The sequence below is a fragment of the Trichosurus vulpecula genome, chromosome 6, assembly GCF_011100635.1.
Source record: "Trichosurus vulpecula isolate mTriVul1 chromosome 6, mTriVul1.pri, whole genome shotgun sequence".
Lineage (NCBI taxonomy): Eukaryota > Metazoa > Chordata > Mammalia > Diprotodontia > Phalangeridae > Trichosurus > Trichosurus vulpecula.
The window spans coordinates 246,563,912-246,579,540 of record NC_050578.1 but is presented as its reverse complement, the minus strand read 5'-3'; the positions used below and the strand labels follow the sequence as shown (position 1 = coordinate 246,579,540).

The window sequence follows — 15,629 nt, the reverse complement described above, 5'->3', positions numbered from 1 at the left end:
ATTTAGTTTTTACTAGAGCTAGTGAACACATCTTTATTGGCTTTCTTCTCATCTCCATCTGAATTCTAGTGGCTTTCCTCTGTTAATTATCTCCAGTTTATCCTGTATATGCTAGCTTGCAGACAGCTATTTACATGTTTTATCCCATTAGTTTGTGAGCTCCTCAAAGGCAGGGTCTGCCTTATGGCCTTCTCTGCATCCCCAGATCTTGGCACAATACCAGGCACATAGTAGTCATTTAATAACTTTATTGACAAACTGCCTGACTTCAGACCTCTTCTGAGTATGAAGGAGTCTCTCTTAAGTTACACTGCTGAATCCTATACAAAGTTTAGTGTCAGAGTTAAAGGGATCTTGGAGTTCGTATAGTCCAACCCATTAATATTACAGCTGAGGAAACTAAAATCCAAAAATGAAATGACTTGGCCAAAGGACACAGATTATAAGAGGCAGGACAGAGATTTGAACCCAGAGCTACTGCTTCCCAATTCATTTCAATGACAGTCACTCCTGGGTTCCTCTCCATCCGAGTAATTCACCTCTCTTATCTTCAGCTACTGAGAAATCATTCAGCTGGCCTGTTTACAGGAAGATCAAGGAATCCTGCCCAAAGATGACCCATGTTTGGGAAGTTTTAAAGATACGCTTTATGATGTTTCATTTTTGTGACTTTCATCTGTTTCTAAGCAGCCTTCATCCCTTTGCTCTTCTACTTTTCCCGAGTTGGGAAGCCGAGTCATCCCTACGTGGATGGGGTTGGGTAATAAATTCTGCTGCCTCTCCTTTGCTAAACTATAGACCTAATGTTTACCATTAGGCATGTGTTATTAGTTTTGCCTTTATTTTGGCTTAATCCCCACAGTAAATATTTTACCAGGATTGTCGTACGTTAGGGGAACACATTTACAGTAATCTAGCTCTGTGTGTTTGAGACTGAGGTCACTTATTGTCTCATTTTGATAGTGCTGAGCAAAGAAAGTAGCTGGCAAAGTAAAAGTGAAGAATTCAAATCCATAGGGGATTTGAATTCAGAGGACCTGGGTTCTAATCCTGGTATTGATACTAAAGTTTACAACACAAAAGCAGGGACTTTGGTTTCTTTTTTGTCTTTGTATCTCAGTACCTAGCACAGTGTCACTGAAATAAACACTCGTGGATTGATTGATTTGCTACTCATGATCCGTGTGGATTTAGACAAGTCACATCCTTCTCTCTATACCTTGGTTTCCTCATCTGTAAACTTAAATGATCATTAATGTCCATTTCCGTCTCTAAATCCTTTGATCTTAATGATTTGAGATCTCCAAATGGGTTAAGAAATTGAGAGCCCTGGAAGTTGTACGCTGCCCACTAGAGAGCCTGGTTTGCTATTTTTCTTTTGTTAGCAGTAAAACTCTTAATAGATTCACCATTGTTTGGAAAGGAACTGAAGAGATGTGAATTTTAAAGAAGACTAAACCATACTGGGAAACATGGAAGAGTTAGAACATCTTGGCCACCAGCAGTAGGATGCATTAATGGGAAATTTCTCTCAAGGGAAGAGTAGCGCACATCCTGAGTCTGGACAGAACCAGATCTTAACCCCCAAAAGCCATTCATAAAATGAGTATGAATGAAAAGACAGTGCTATTGCTACTGTCTGATTTGTTAGAGTCAAAGAGAGCAGAAAAGGCCCCTGCCACAAGAATGTATACGCCATTAAGTCTCTACCATCCTCTTTGGAGAACTTGGCCCAAAGATCCCGAAGCTCTCAAACTCCACCTATTACTATCATTCATGAAAGAATTGTGTGAGTAAAGAGGAAAAACCCCACTACAACCAAAGAAAGATACTCTTAAGATCAAATATTTTCTTGTTAAGAAAATATCTCAACCAATCAGCAATCATGATTTTCAAATAACTGAATGAGGAGAAGGAAAGAAGAAAAAAGAAAGGAATAAACATGCCCCAACCAACCCAAAGCATCAAGAGACAAAACCCCAAGATGGCATCCACTTATCTTCTCCCTTTCAGTGCTAGAGAATAATATAAGCAATCGGAACCATCCTGCTCCATTCAGGCAAAAACAACCAGCAGACTATTTTGTTTTAAGGTGTCATCTCCCTCCCGGAGAGCTTATTTGTTATTAACACTCAAGTTAACTAAAGTGTTGCTGGAGCAGGCTCTTTCTAAAGAAAATGATTATCATCAGAAAATTCAGCTATCCCTGAATTTTCCAGTATTTTGGACCTCAATACACTATGGGCCACTTAAATGTCCTTAAGTAGTGTGCTGGTGAACATAAGGGACACCTTGGATTATCTTACCTCTCATCAAATCATAAAATCTGAGACTTTAAAGTGAGCAAGTTCTGAGGTCAGATGAGCCAACTTCTACCTGAACACGAATCCCTTCTATAGTGCCTCTGATAAGTGGTCATCTGGTCTCTACTTTAAGACCTCTGGTGAATATTGGCTCTGAGGCCATCCCATTTTGGGACAGTTCTAATGCTTAGCAAGTTCTCCTTGATTTGGAGTATAAATCTGCCTCTTTCCAACTTCCCGACATTGCTCCTTTTTCTGCTCTCTGTGGCCAAGCAGACAAACTTAATCCCTTTTCCACCAGACAACCCCTCAGATACTTAAAGACAGCTATCATGTCTCTCCTAAGTCTTCTTCATATGAAATCTCTCTAGTTCCTTCAGTCTGTTCTTGCATGTCGCAATTTCAACAACCTTCCCCATTCTGACTGCCCCTTCTGCATTCAGGAAAACAGGGAGAGGCAGGACAGCCAACATCCTTAAAACTTAGCCACCTTCTTAATTGGTATTCTTTCACTTAATAATAGATAATAAATTTAATAGCAACTATTTCCCAGGTTGTTGTGAGAATAAAATCGAAGAGTATTTGTAAAGTGCTTTGCAAACCTTGAATCACCATATAAATTTTAGTTATCATCCTCCTCCTCTTTCTCCTCCTCCTCTTCCTCATCATCATGATGATGTTTCTTTTACCCATTTTAGAATGCTTGAGAGCGTCAAGAGAACAGAACTCCTAACAACTCTCCTTCGTGGCCTGGGAATGGGCATCCTCTCTGCCTCCCTCTGTCCTGTGAAAATCATTCTGCCCAATAGCACCTATGCCATTTGTTACCCATACTCTCAATTATTTCCTCAGAGACAGTCATTAGTAATTATGTGAAGCACCAAGGAGACAACTCCTATTGTAGTTCTTCCCATCAGACCATAGGAAAAATAGCCAGGGATGAAGAAGAGGAAGCCATGAGCCAAGACTGGGTGAAGGGACTGCTTTCTTCCATTCTAATCCTTGCCTTCCCAAAGGAAAGAAGGTCCTCCCTCATGGGAGGTCTTCTACTAGAAGTTGGATGACCACTTTCCAGGGATGTTATAAAGGACATTCTTGTTTACCTAGTTTGGACTACATCCAGTTTAATACAACACAACCTACATGTATTAATTATCAACTCCATGTTGATAATCGGCTATGTGTTGGGTCTGTTCTGGCACCAATTATAAGATGCCTTCAAGGCACTTGCATTCTAGTAGGTAAATACAACATGTAAATGATCTCTGATGTCTCTTCCAACTGTGAGATTCTGTGATATATTATTCTGGTCATTAGTAAGAAGGAAGTAAGTAAGGGGAAGAAAGTGGGGAACAACTATGAACATCTGTTCATGTGTAATTGTGTATATGAGGTCTACCCTATTTCCTTTTTTGATCCACATGTTGTATTTCCCATTTACAAACCCAAATTCCAAAACCTTGGGTGTATATCTGGGCTCTATCTTGGCAGGAGGAGGTAGAGAGTGAGGAAGAATATTTATAACAGAGATGCTTTATGTCTCCTAATGATGTTCTCTGGTTCGAGAGGGATTGGAAGAACTACCCAGAAACTCATAAGCTTGGGACTTTTCTGACTAGAGAAAATGGAAATGTGCTCTCCTTACTGGTGACTGAAGGAAAGTCTTCATGGTCATCAATGCTAGGGACTTTGAAGGAAGTAGGGGTTACATCATCATATGTTGTCTGAATGATGGTGGAACCACCCATGGTGCTCCTCTCTCCTGCAGATCCACTGCTCCCATCATCATCTGGACTGAAGCTGGGGTTGATATCTTCAGGATTGGTCCGATATTCTCCTTTCTTCGTATAGCGGGTTCCATCAGGGTTTACAATGCCTGAAGGAAAGGAAAAGTACCATCAGGGCTTCAGATTCAACTCTATGATTACCCAAGCTTGGGGAAAAGTTTTAAGTAGTAAATGCATTCTCATCAAATACAGTCACTGGCAGAGGGGCTACATTCACTATATGACTAGGAATCATACCTAAATGTACTAAAAGCAACTGTTTAGACCCCAAAGATGCTGGTGTAATTTTGTAGTTTTTGTGTATACATACATACATATGCACGTATTATTTATGTAACCATAAGTGTATATATATATATATATATATATATATATATATATATATATATATATATATATATATATATATACCTGAACATCTATCTACATGTCTGTGATTTTCTCAGAGTAGAGAAATCCCTATTTACAAATTCCCTCCAGCAAAAGGAACTGCAATCCATCCTTGATGTAATAAAAACATCCTGTGGAGTTACCTTAGATACACACATGTTAATGTTATTTGTTCACGCTACTAGTAACTATCAGAAGCAGAAGTGGACACTATTCCCTCCTGTTTTATTATTAAATATTGTAAATATTATTAAATATTAAATAAATAAATAAATAAATAAGACCCATGTACACAAACGTGTATATAAATATATACATGTATATATTTATTACTGTTTATTATTTTTAATTATTAATATATGTATGTGTATATGTAATATACATTACATTGCATGTGATCTGTATATACACACATGTGTACATTAGCATATATAAGAATATGTATTTATTGGTGTATCTATACATGTCTATTGGTCATACATGTATGCATATTGATTTACGGACATACATGCACTATGCAAATGTATATGTGTATGCACATGAATGTGCACACATACATATATATCTATATACATACACATGTCTGTATCTATCCATATGTTACACATATACACATACACAGTAACTTGAAATAATTGCTTAGAGAGAGCCAACCTCAGAATCGGGAAGACCTGGGTTCAAGTTCCAGAGATGAAATACCAGAATGGGTTCCCCCCAACTCCCACCCAAAGTCCTGGTAGGGATTCTAGTAGAATCTTTCCCCAATTAAGACAAATCAGGTCAGTACAATGTCTGTGTAGAGAGACAAAGAAAAATATAGCGTGAGCACAGTGGACCATTGCCTGTGAACCGGCCCTGTTATGTTGACACAGTACTGAAAACAAGCAGCGCTTTTGATTCCCACTCCCCACCCCACTCCAATCCTTGTGATAAGAATATAAAATAAAAGTTAGCAGGGAAAGGTACCTATGGTGATTTGTCCTTCAAATATACTTGGTATGTCTGTGACACTTGAGCAGTCTTCTTTGTCCAGAGGGGCTGTGAGGAAAGATAACGATCCAAATGGTCAATTTCATTGAAATGAGTCAAGAGCTAGGCCCATTTAAAAAAAATTAACTAAGACAATGTTTTCACCATGCCTTACTCTTTTTTTTTAATTATAATTTCATGATCTCCCTTCCCTTCCCAACACCATTCCAACATGGCCTTTCCAACCCACCTAACCTTCCCCCTCCAACTGAACTAGGATCTTAGAAATGGAAGAGATCTTAGAATTTCTCTAGTTAACCAACCCCATTATACAGGTAAAGAAAAAGAAAGTGAGGTTAAGAGAGGGGAAGAGACTTTCTCAAGGTCACATAGGTAGTAAAGAACAGAACTAGGTGGGATCCAACCCTGTCAGGGAAACCTTCTCTGGAAACTTCCCAAGAGAGGAAGTTGCCTGGTGCTGTCCTTCCACCATAGATTGTGAAGTCCATTGTCACCACCCATTTCCCAGGACTCTACCTCTGGAGTGCTCACAGAAAAACACACCACACCACAAGCACATGGGCACAGCATCAAACATCTTATGAGACAGAATATTTTGACTAAATCCTTTCACGGGGATAGAAATATGATGAAATAAGCATGATTTATAGGTTGAATTGAAACTGAAGTGGCAATTCAAATAGAGTCAGAGATGCCAAGTCAGTTTCCACGGTATCATATTTCTTTCCTCAACTAAATTGGGAAGATCCAAGAATACTGAAGAACAAGAATATCAGATTAGCTCAGGATTCTCAATGACCATCTAAAGGCTTGACAAGAGCTCATATTCACTAGGTCACTTTCAAAGCTTTCCTATTTTTCTATACTTCTGAATCCTTCTAACAATTAAAAGAGTCAAGCAAAAAAAAATATCCACATAGTCCATGTCCAAAAATATCCCCCCAGATCTCACTGAGTCCATCATTTCTCCATCAGGAGATAAGTAGTGTTCTTAATCATTAATCTTCAGTATCATAGTTGTAAAGACTAACATTTTAAAGCTCACTTCTCTTTCCCCCTGGTCTTCTGGAGTTTTCCTTCACATTTTCAGGGAAGGCATGAGATGACTAATCTTCTACTTAATTTGTTTGCCATGACAGCTATTGGAATGTAAGCTCCTCGAGGGCAGGGATTGTTTCAATTTTGCCTTTCTATCCCCAGACCTTACCACAGTCCTTAGCATATAGTAGGCACTTAATAAAGAAACATTTGTTAGTGAACTAATTAATTGACATCCTTACACCTTCTCTTCAAAAAATTATATGGTATTTGTTTTATACATAGTTCTGGAAGGGCAGGGACTGAATAATTTTTGTCTTTGTATCCCCAGCACCTAACAGTGTTTTGCACATAGCAATCACTTAATAAATGATTTTTATTTATAAATATACATATTCAATAACCTATTCTCTATGTTTTACAAGACTCTCTAGAATTTAAGATACTTGAAATCAGATATCTTCATTTTTGTCATTGCATCCTTACTGCCTGGCACATAGAAGGCAATTAATAAATGCTTGCTGATTGTATGATTTATTGAATTGCATCAGCTCAAAGGAAAGGCTACAGTCTAGAACTTCATACAAAAGAAATTATTAAGAGAAAGAATTTTCACATCTTTAAGATGGGGAGAATTCCATTTGGTCTCTTCTTTAGAGCTGCCATTGGGAAAATAGCTTGTAAACCTGAAAGTGCTATCTGTAATGGAAGCTATTATTATTAACCATGTAAGAGGACTTTCATAGATTTGGTTTTTGTCCACTTGGAGAAGAGAAATGGGCGGTTATTACTTTAGCAAATACAAGGATTTCTTAAGAGGAGAGGCCTTTCATCTAACATAAAAGTTATCATTTAGCTAAAAACAAACCAAAAACCCAACAATCCTACGCATGTATCCTATCTGTGAGGAAGGTCACAACGTCTCTGAGACTGTAAATTGCAGAACAGCTGATCCTCTATATTGCAGCAGAGAACTTTTTCCTTGGGAGCTCCCTGTAAGCCTCTGAGATACCTTCCAGCTTTTAATCTGTGATCCTATGATCCTATGAGGGCAATTAGGTGGCACACTGGAGTGCTGGTCCTAGAGTCAGGAACACTCATCTTCCTGAGTTCAAATCTGGCCTCGGACACTTGTAGCTGTGTACCCTGGGCAAGTCACTTCATCCTCCTTGCCTCAGTTTCCTTATCTGTAAAATGAGCTGGAGAAGGAAATGGCAAAACACTCCAATATCTTTGTCAAGAAAGCCCCATATGGAATCACAAAGGGTCAGACATGACTAAAATGACTGAACAACAACAAAAATGATGCTATGCAATTACAGGTCCAGCCCCACCACCCAAAAACATACTCATATCTCATCCACTGCTATAAAAAATATTTAAATTGGAGAATAACAAAGTCAAAATCATAGGACCATAGATTTAGAACCAGATGAGACTCTCATCTAGGAAGCTCAATAATGTCATGGATAGAGCATTGGACCTGCAGTCAGGAAGAACTGAGTTCAAATCTAGCCTTAGACACATACTAGCTGTGTGACCTTAAGTCATTTAACCTCTGTTTGCCTTAGTTTCTTCAACTTTAAAATAAGGACATTAACAGCACCTGCTTCATAGGTTTGTTGTAAGGATTAAATGAGATGATATTTGTAAGGTACACAACACCAGGTGCATAGTAGGTGCTTTATAAATGCTAGTTCCCCTCCTTGCCTTTCCTGCCAAAGTAGGCTAGTGCAATACTAGGGGGCTTCTGCAGAGAACATTCAGGCTCACATCCAGCCTCTGACACCCATTCACTCTAATACGTACACATTTCCTTCTCTGCTCAGTAAGTATTTGATAGAAGTACAATATAAATGCTGTATTAGGTCTGACCAATGATACCTTCGAACCAGGACCCTGGATCTGACCATGTCATAAATTTAGCTTTTCAACTTGCCTTCTCGTTCACTAGTGGGGCTTGGCAAAAGCAGCCCCCATGCCCATTGCCTCTAAGCCCCAACTCGATTCAGCTCAGTTCAGACTTGGGCTGGGAGCTACCCTCAATTTCCTTCAGGGCTGATTAAATCTTGATATAACATCAAGAACATTAAAACCAAGGGAAGACCATTTCCCAAAACTGAGAGACTCGTACTTGGTGCTGCAATTTCTATTCTAAAGAATGTTTGATGTGTTTTCAGCATTCCTCAGGTCCAAGGCAATGTGCATGCCAGGGAGGATGATAACCCCAAAAGACATTCAATTAGGTTTGCCCTCTCTTCTCCAATAATGGAACCTCATTAGCCAGGCTTTCTTTCTACTTAACAAGCATTGCTGGACTGGAGAGAATTAGGGCAAAGGGAGTCTGTTGCTTCATTCAGTGACCCTTCACAGAGACCTTGAGAAAGCAGACAGTAAAGATTGAGAGCTCTCTCTCTCCCTCTCTCTCTCTCTCTCTCTCTCTCTCTCTCTCTCTCTCTCAATCTCTCTCTCTCTCTCTTTCTCAATCTCTCTCTCTCTCTCAATCTCTCTCTCTCTCTCCCTGTCTCTCTCTCCCTCCCTCCCTCCCTCCCCCTTCACTCTCCCTCTCTCTCTCTCCCTCTCTCTCTCTTTCTCTCCCTCCCCTCCCTCTCTCTCTCTCTCTCTCTCTCTCTCTCTCTCTCTCTCTCTCTCTCTCTCTCCCCACCTCTACCTCACCAAACCAGCCACCTAAAAAGTAAACCCCTACCTTACTTCAAAGTACAGCACTGATAACACTTACCAACCCCTTTCCTCATCTGCTCATCTACCCAACCTTCCCCCAGTATCTGTGCTCACTCTTTTTTGAAATATGTATGTATATATATACACATAAAACATACCACATATATAATATGTGCGTCATATACATTACAATTTATACATTTATATGTGTACAAAGAGTACTAGCATCCTAGTTAAATATATATTATATAACATATAACAAATATTAAGATAATATATTTTTTCATATAATATATAAACTATATTATGTTATATAATATATAAGCATTACATGTAATATGTTATGATATATAATAAATATTACATAAATGTTATATATATTATATAAATAAGAAATGTATACAATATGTGCAATGTAATGTATTATAAAATATAATGTGATATGTAACCTGCTATATATCATATTATATTTTACATATACTTATCTCTACATATTGAAGCCTCCCCATAGAATGTAAGCTCCTAGAGGGCTTTTCATTTTTTGTCATATCCCCAGCACCCTAGTACACAGCAGGTGCTTAATAAAGGTTTGCTGAATTAAATTATTGAATTTTGTACAACTACCATATGCTCCATACAGTGCCATGTATATGGTAGTTTCTTGATGACTAACTGCTTATACCACTCTAATTCAATTAATGATTTGGCTAGACCTCTCACCTCTTACCCATTATCAGGTGCTTCCTTCATTCCTACTTTGCACCAAGGCAAGGCTTCTCTAAGGTATGGTATCAATTTATTTCATTCAAATGACAAACAATACAATGGAAATAAATGCCAACCCACCTGAGGCATTGAAGCAATAGGTGTCATATTGCGACATATTTGAGGGAAGGATATATACCCCAGTGTTATTTGCTGCACAGAGAAATCTGGGCGTCTTTCGTGGAATTACAACATGTCCATCTATGAAACCATACCTGTAGAAGAAGAGGAGGTTATCGACCTGCTAAGGACTATCATGATGAGTCATGGGATAACTCAAGATCATAGGTTACGTAAAGTCTGGGACCATTTTGAATTTTTCTTTGTACCTCTCCCAACCCAACGGTTTGAATATTCTAAATAATTTTTGCTAGACCTAATTCTTTACTTATTCAATATTTCTTCATTTAAATTAGCCCTACAGCACTTCAGAGGGTTTCAAGCATGTTACAACACATTCGAAATAAGAAATTACATGGGAGAATAGATTGAAGGAGTTAATCAAGTAAATATATGACTAAAAAAATGATAGACCAATCATGCGGACGGAAGGGATAACCAGAGGATAGATCATGCACCCCACTGATATTTATGCAATGTTGAGAGGATATAAGGAAAGCTCCTAGCCCAATAGGTGGAAACCTGATGGCAAATTTGTGGAAGGACATGGACCAGAGTCACATAGGATAGGCAAGCACAAATTAATTGTAATGTGCCCTGTTAAAGGAAATGCCTACCAAGGGTATGGAACCTGCAGCCTTGAGGTCACATGTGGTCCTCAAGTTTAGCCCTTGACTGAATCCAAACTTCACAGAATAAATTCTTTTATTAAGGATTTAATTTAAGAATTTAAACTGAGTTTAATGAGGTCATAGATCTATTGAAAAATGAGTACTAGTTAAATAAAAATAAACAGTCATAGAAATGAGAAGGAACTACATTTTCTGAGACAAGAAGAGGATGCTCTGTACTCCAAACCCAATAGAATGTAAGCTTCTTGTGGGCAGGGGCTGCTTCTTTTTTGTATTCCTAGTGCTTGGCACAGTGTATGACACATTGTGGCACTTAATAAATATTTTTTACTAACTGACTACTTTTAAAAAAAGGAAGGGAAGGGAAAAGAAAAGGGAGAAAGGAAGAGAGAAGGGAGAAAAGAAAAAGACAAGGGGGAAGGGAAGAAAAAACCCAATTTTTTTCAATGCCTCCCAAGAGAACATATATGACAGGGAAAGTGGAAAGGGTGGGGAGTATCTTTTAGTTCTATTTCTAAGCTGAATGTGTTCAACGTTAGTAAGGGAAGGGGAGTGGAAACTGAATCAGAAACACATCTGGGCTTAATCCTGCATCTGCCATTATCTGTGTTGATAACAGACAAGTCATTTGTCTTCTCTGGGATTCAGCTTCCTCATCTGTAAAGTGAGACAGTTGAACTAGATGGCCTCTAAGGCCGATTCCAGCTCTCTGGCCTAAGACTTGATGACCACAAAACAACAAATGAGATGTGGTCTGATAATAGGGAAATGCTGCCTTAGTCTAACGGAACTTCTTTGAGAGCTGACAGTTTGCTTGTTGTCTTTCTGTCTCCCTCACTTAGTACAATGCCTTCCACTTTGTGGGGCGGAGGAAGAGAGAGGGGTAAAGAGTCAGTACCTGTGACTTCAAAGGTAGAGGAGACTTCCTGTAAAGAAGCTACTTCAGTCAATTAATTAACAAGCATTTGTTAAGCACCTTCTAGGTACCAGGTGCAGCCTAGGCACTGGGAGATACAGAGAAAACAAATATGAACCTATCTCTGCCTTCAAGGAGCTTACATTCTATGTGAGAAGTCACTACACACACAAAATAAACACAATACAAATAATAAATTATTCCTTAATGGATAGTCTTAGAACAGGTTCTCCACCCCTAGTCTTAGAGAGTCTCCTGAGGCATCAAGTGAGTTACCCAAGGTCATATGCTCACTCTTTGATAGAGACATGACTTGAAATCAGGTTTTCCCACCTCTGTTCAGAGGACACACTGCCTCTTGTACATAAAAGAGATTGATAAATAGACATTTATTGCTCTGGAGTGAATTAGAATGGAAGCTTCTTGAGGGTAGGTCTTTTGTTATTATTGCTTTTCCTAGCACATATAGTAAGTATTTGATAAATGGTTGTTGACTGAATCCAATTGAGTTGAATTGAGCTAGGGAAAGAAAAAAAGGTTTCATATTCAGCAGTATTTCTAAAATGCAACCCTGGCTAAAATCATGTCTCTCATATTTCAGCAACTTCATGCCAAAAAGCCAAACTGCCTCAGGTACTGTACCCCCCCTCCCCCAAAACCTACTGGCATTTACACAGGTTTTCAAGTTTCTTAGCACACAGCACTAATTAAAAGTCTGTTGCAACTAGAGAGCCTATGACTAATTCCTCATTTGAATGGACCAACTGGTTTTCCTGAAGTCTCCTCAGCTTGGTGGGGTGGGGAGCATTAAGTGGTAATAAGTTCTATATTCTTGAAAATTGCTATTTATCAGGGAGGGGCAGGCAAGAGAAGGTTGCGAATCCAGGTCTATCTCTGGCATCTGTCCTGTGGCTGCTATCTGATTCAGAAACTAGGGAAATAGATTTTGTAACTCAGACTCTCGATTGTGGGTGAGATGAACAATGGGATGCTCCTTAGGGGCTATCTTGCTTTGTATGAACCCCAAATTTCCCTTGCCTCACTGCACTGGGAATCAGAGGGCCTGGGTCTGAATCCCAACTTTGGTCAGTCTCTTAATGCATCTTAGTCTCATGCAAATGGAAATGATAATAATGATAATAAGACAATAAATTTGCCTTATTTACTTCATGGTGTTATTGTAAGAAGGAAAGATCACAGATCTAGGATCATCTAGGCCAACCCCCATTTTACAGATCAGGAAACTGAGGCCCCAAAAGATGTGCCCGAGGTCACACAGACACTAAATGGCCCAGTTGGATTCTGAGCCCAGGTCTTCCGACGTCAGAATCTTTGCTCTTTTTCTGCCCCACCTAAGTCAATGAGCATTTTACTTTTCCTGGGAAATGCTGTATCTTTTTACTATTCCCACTGTTATTTCAGTTCAGAACTTCCTTGTGGACTTGTGTCAACAGCGCACAAAAGCCCAACAGCCATGATTTCTAGCACTTACTGGTGGCCCTGTTGAAAGCCCATAAGATTCCCCTGTGAAGATTTTGTGAATTGCTCATCCTTCCCACCAGAAAGCAACCAGAGTCCATTCTGTAGGTGAGGGCTCAGTGTCTTAGATCGAGATGAAATTATCATTGTTTAGAAGTCAGTTTAAAGCCCAGTCCTCTCAATTTACAGTGTCCTCTGGGTAGTAAGTGGCTGAGGCAGAATTCCAATCCAGGTCCTCTGACTCTAAATTTGAGGATGTCTAATCCAACCTCATCCTCTTACCAGAGAGAAAATGAGTCTCAGAAAGGGAAAGTGACTCAGGTAGGTAACTAAGAGCTCAGACTCTAATCAAGTTTCCTGACTGACCACCTGGTAACCAAGTGTTGGAGGCGCCTGTCACGGAGACTTTATGAGGTTTCCATAGTGATCTCTGGAGAGAGGGAGAGGGAGAGAGAGAGACACACAGACACAGAGAGAGAGAGAGAGACAGAGACAGAGAGAGCAGAGAGACAGAGACAGACAGAGACAGAAAGAGAGAGACAGAGAGACAGAGAGAGCGTGTGTTTGTGTGTGTGTGTGTGTGTGTGTGTGTGTGTGAAGAAGGGGAAGCTGTGGGCCAACGCCGGAAGCTGCAGAACAGGCGATGAGGAGATTACATAGAAACCCTCAAGTGAAAATGAAGAACTTTCCATTTGTGGTCAGCTCGATCCCTAACTGCTAACAGGCACTGCTGTCCATAGGACCAAACAGAGACACAGATGAGGCTGTTTTATTGACGCAAAGCACCATAAGATAGGTGGGGGGTGGGGAAGAAGGTGTATGGGAGGAGACAGTGAAAGAGGGAGTACTTTGAAAAGGAGTTTTTTGTTTGCTTTTTAATGTCTAAGAAGAGTTTTGTTTTTTAGTATCTTGGAAAACACCTTGTAAAAGATGTTTTGTTTTTCCTTCTCAGATTGGAGCAAATGAAATAAGAAGGGAAGAAAGAAAGCAAGGGAAGGAAGGAAGGATGTAAGGAAAGAAGGAAGGAAGGAAAGAAGAAAGGAGGGAGAGAGAGGGAAGGAAAGAAGAAAGGAAAGGAGGAAGGAAGAAAGGAAGAAAGAAAAGAAGGAAGGAAGGAAGAGAGGGAGGGAGCAGTATAATTCAATAAACATTTATTAAATGCTTAGTATTTGTCAAGCACTTCTGTCAAAGAGGAAGTTGGGTATGGGGAGAGATAAAACATGCAAACAGGTAAGTACATTCAAAGTACAAACAAGGCAAAGACAATGTCATTTCAGGATCCTAGGGGGAACAGGAAAGATTTCATGTAGGATGTGATACCTGGGCTCGGTATGGTTTGAACAAACCCAGGGAAACTGAGGCAAAAGTGAGGTGATCATTCCAGTGACAGGGAGCAACAGTGACGGCAAAGATAAGGACGCAAGAGATGACACGTTATGAGTGGAGACCAGCAAAGAGGCCCATTTCATAAGTGCAACAGAGAATAGATTAAAATGAGAAAGAGGCAGCTAGACACAGTGTATAGAGATCCAGCTTTAGAGTCAGGAAAAGCTGGGGTCAGTTTCCTTCTCTGACACATACCAGCTGTATGATCAGCAAATCCTTAACCACTCGTTGCTCCGGACAATTACCTAAACTTAAGTTGGAGAAGATTTGCCCACCAGAATCAATAGAAGGAATTTCCACTCTGGAAGTTCTTGTTGCTGTTCAGTCTTCAGTTGTGTCTGACTCTCTGTGACCCCATTTGGGGTTTTCTTGGCAGAGATACTGGAGTGGTTTGCACTTTCCTTCTCCAGCTCATTTTACAGTTGAGGAACTGAGGCAAATAGGGTTAAGTGACTTGCCCAGGGCCACATAGACAGTGTCTTAGGTCAGATTTAAACTCAAAAAGATGAGTCTTCCTGACTCTAAGCTCAGCACTCTACCCACTGTGCCGCCTAGCTGGAAGTTCTAGATGTTAATTAAAGCACACTTCTAAAGAACGACAAAAAAAATACATGAAAGAAAAAAGGAAGAATAAGAAAGAAAAAAATAATGACAAAAGAAGGGAAAAAAATTTCCTGACAAAGGTCGAGTCCTAGCGTATGAACTGCATACTGATCTCCATCACTCTTTATTTCTTCTGTTGGGGCTCAGACGATTCTATCAGGAGATAGCTGGGGAGACATTTCAGCATGGAACAAGCAGATGACCTGGGTGACCTCATCGGGGCTCCCCTGTCTGTAATTCACAGAAACTAAGCCAACTAAATTCCAGTTGTCATACTAGTTTCAAACTTACTTTGACAAATTAATAGGTGGATCAGAGTCTTCAAGAGACTGCCCATCCAGCTGTCGTTCTGACCCTCCCAACCCGCCCCCCCCACTCCCCAGGCACAGCCCAGCCTCTGATGACTAATCCCCTTTTCCCTCAGGGAACCTGCCCCCTGTGCAGTGGAAGGGGCCCTGAAAGTCAGAAGAACTGGGCAAAAGTCCTGATTCCATGATTGACTAGCCGTACGCAATACCGGGTAAGACAACCAATCTTG

General features: G+C 39.9%; 1 protein-coding gene across 1 annotated transcript in view; it reads right to left on the bottom strand.

The window, feature by feature from the left end:
• CD44 (CD44 molecule (Indian blood group)) overlaps nt 1-15,629 on the bottom strand; it is an 88,531-nt gene that overhangs the window by 36,991 nt on the left and 35,911 nt on the right. The window contains exons 3-5 of the mRNA XM_036763737.1: nt 10,037-10,170; nt 5,447-5,518; nt 3,949-4,179 (exon numbers count right to left, since the gene is read on the bottom strand). Of these exons, the coding sequence (XP_036619632.1) occupies nt 3,949-4,179; nt 5,447-5,518; nt 10,037-10,170 (437 nt within the window). The remainder of the gene's footprint in view (nt 1-3,948; nt 4,180-5,446; nt 5,519-10,036; nt 10,171-15,629) is intronic.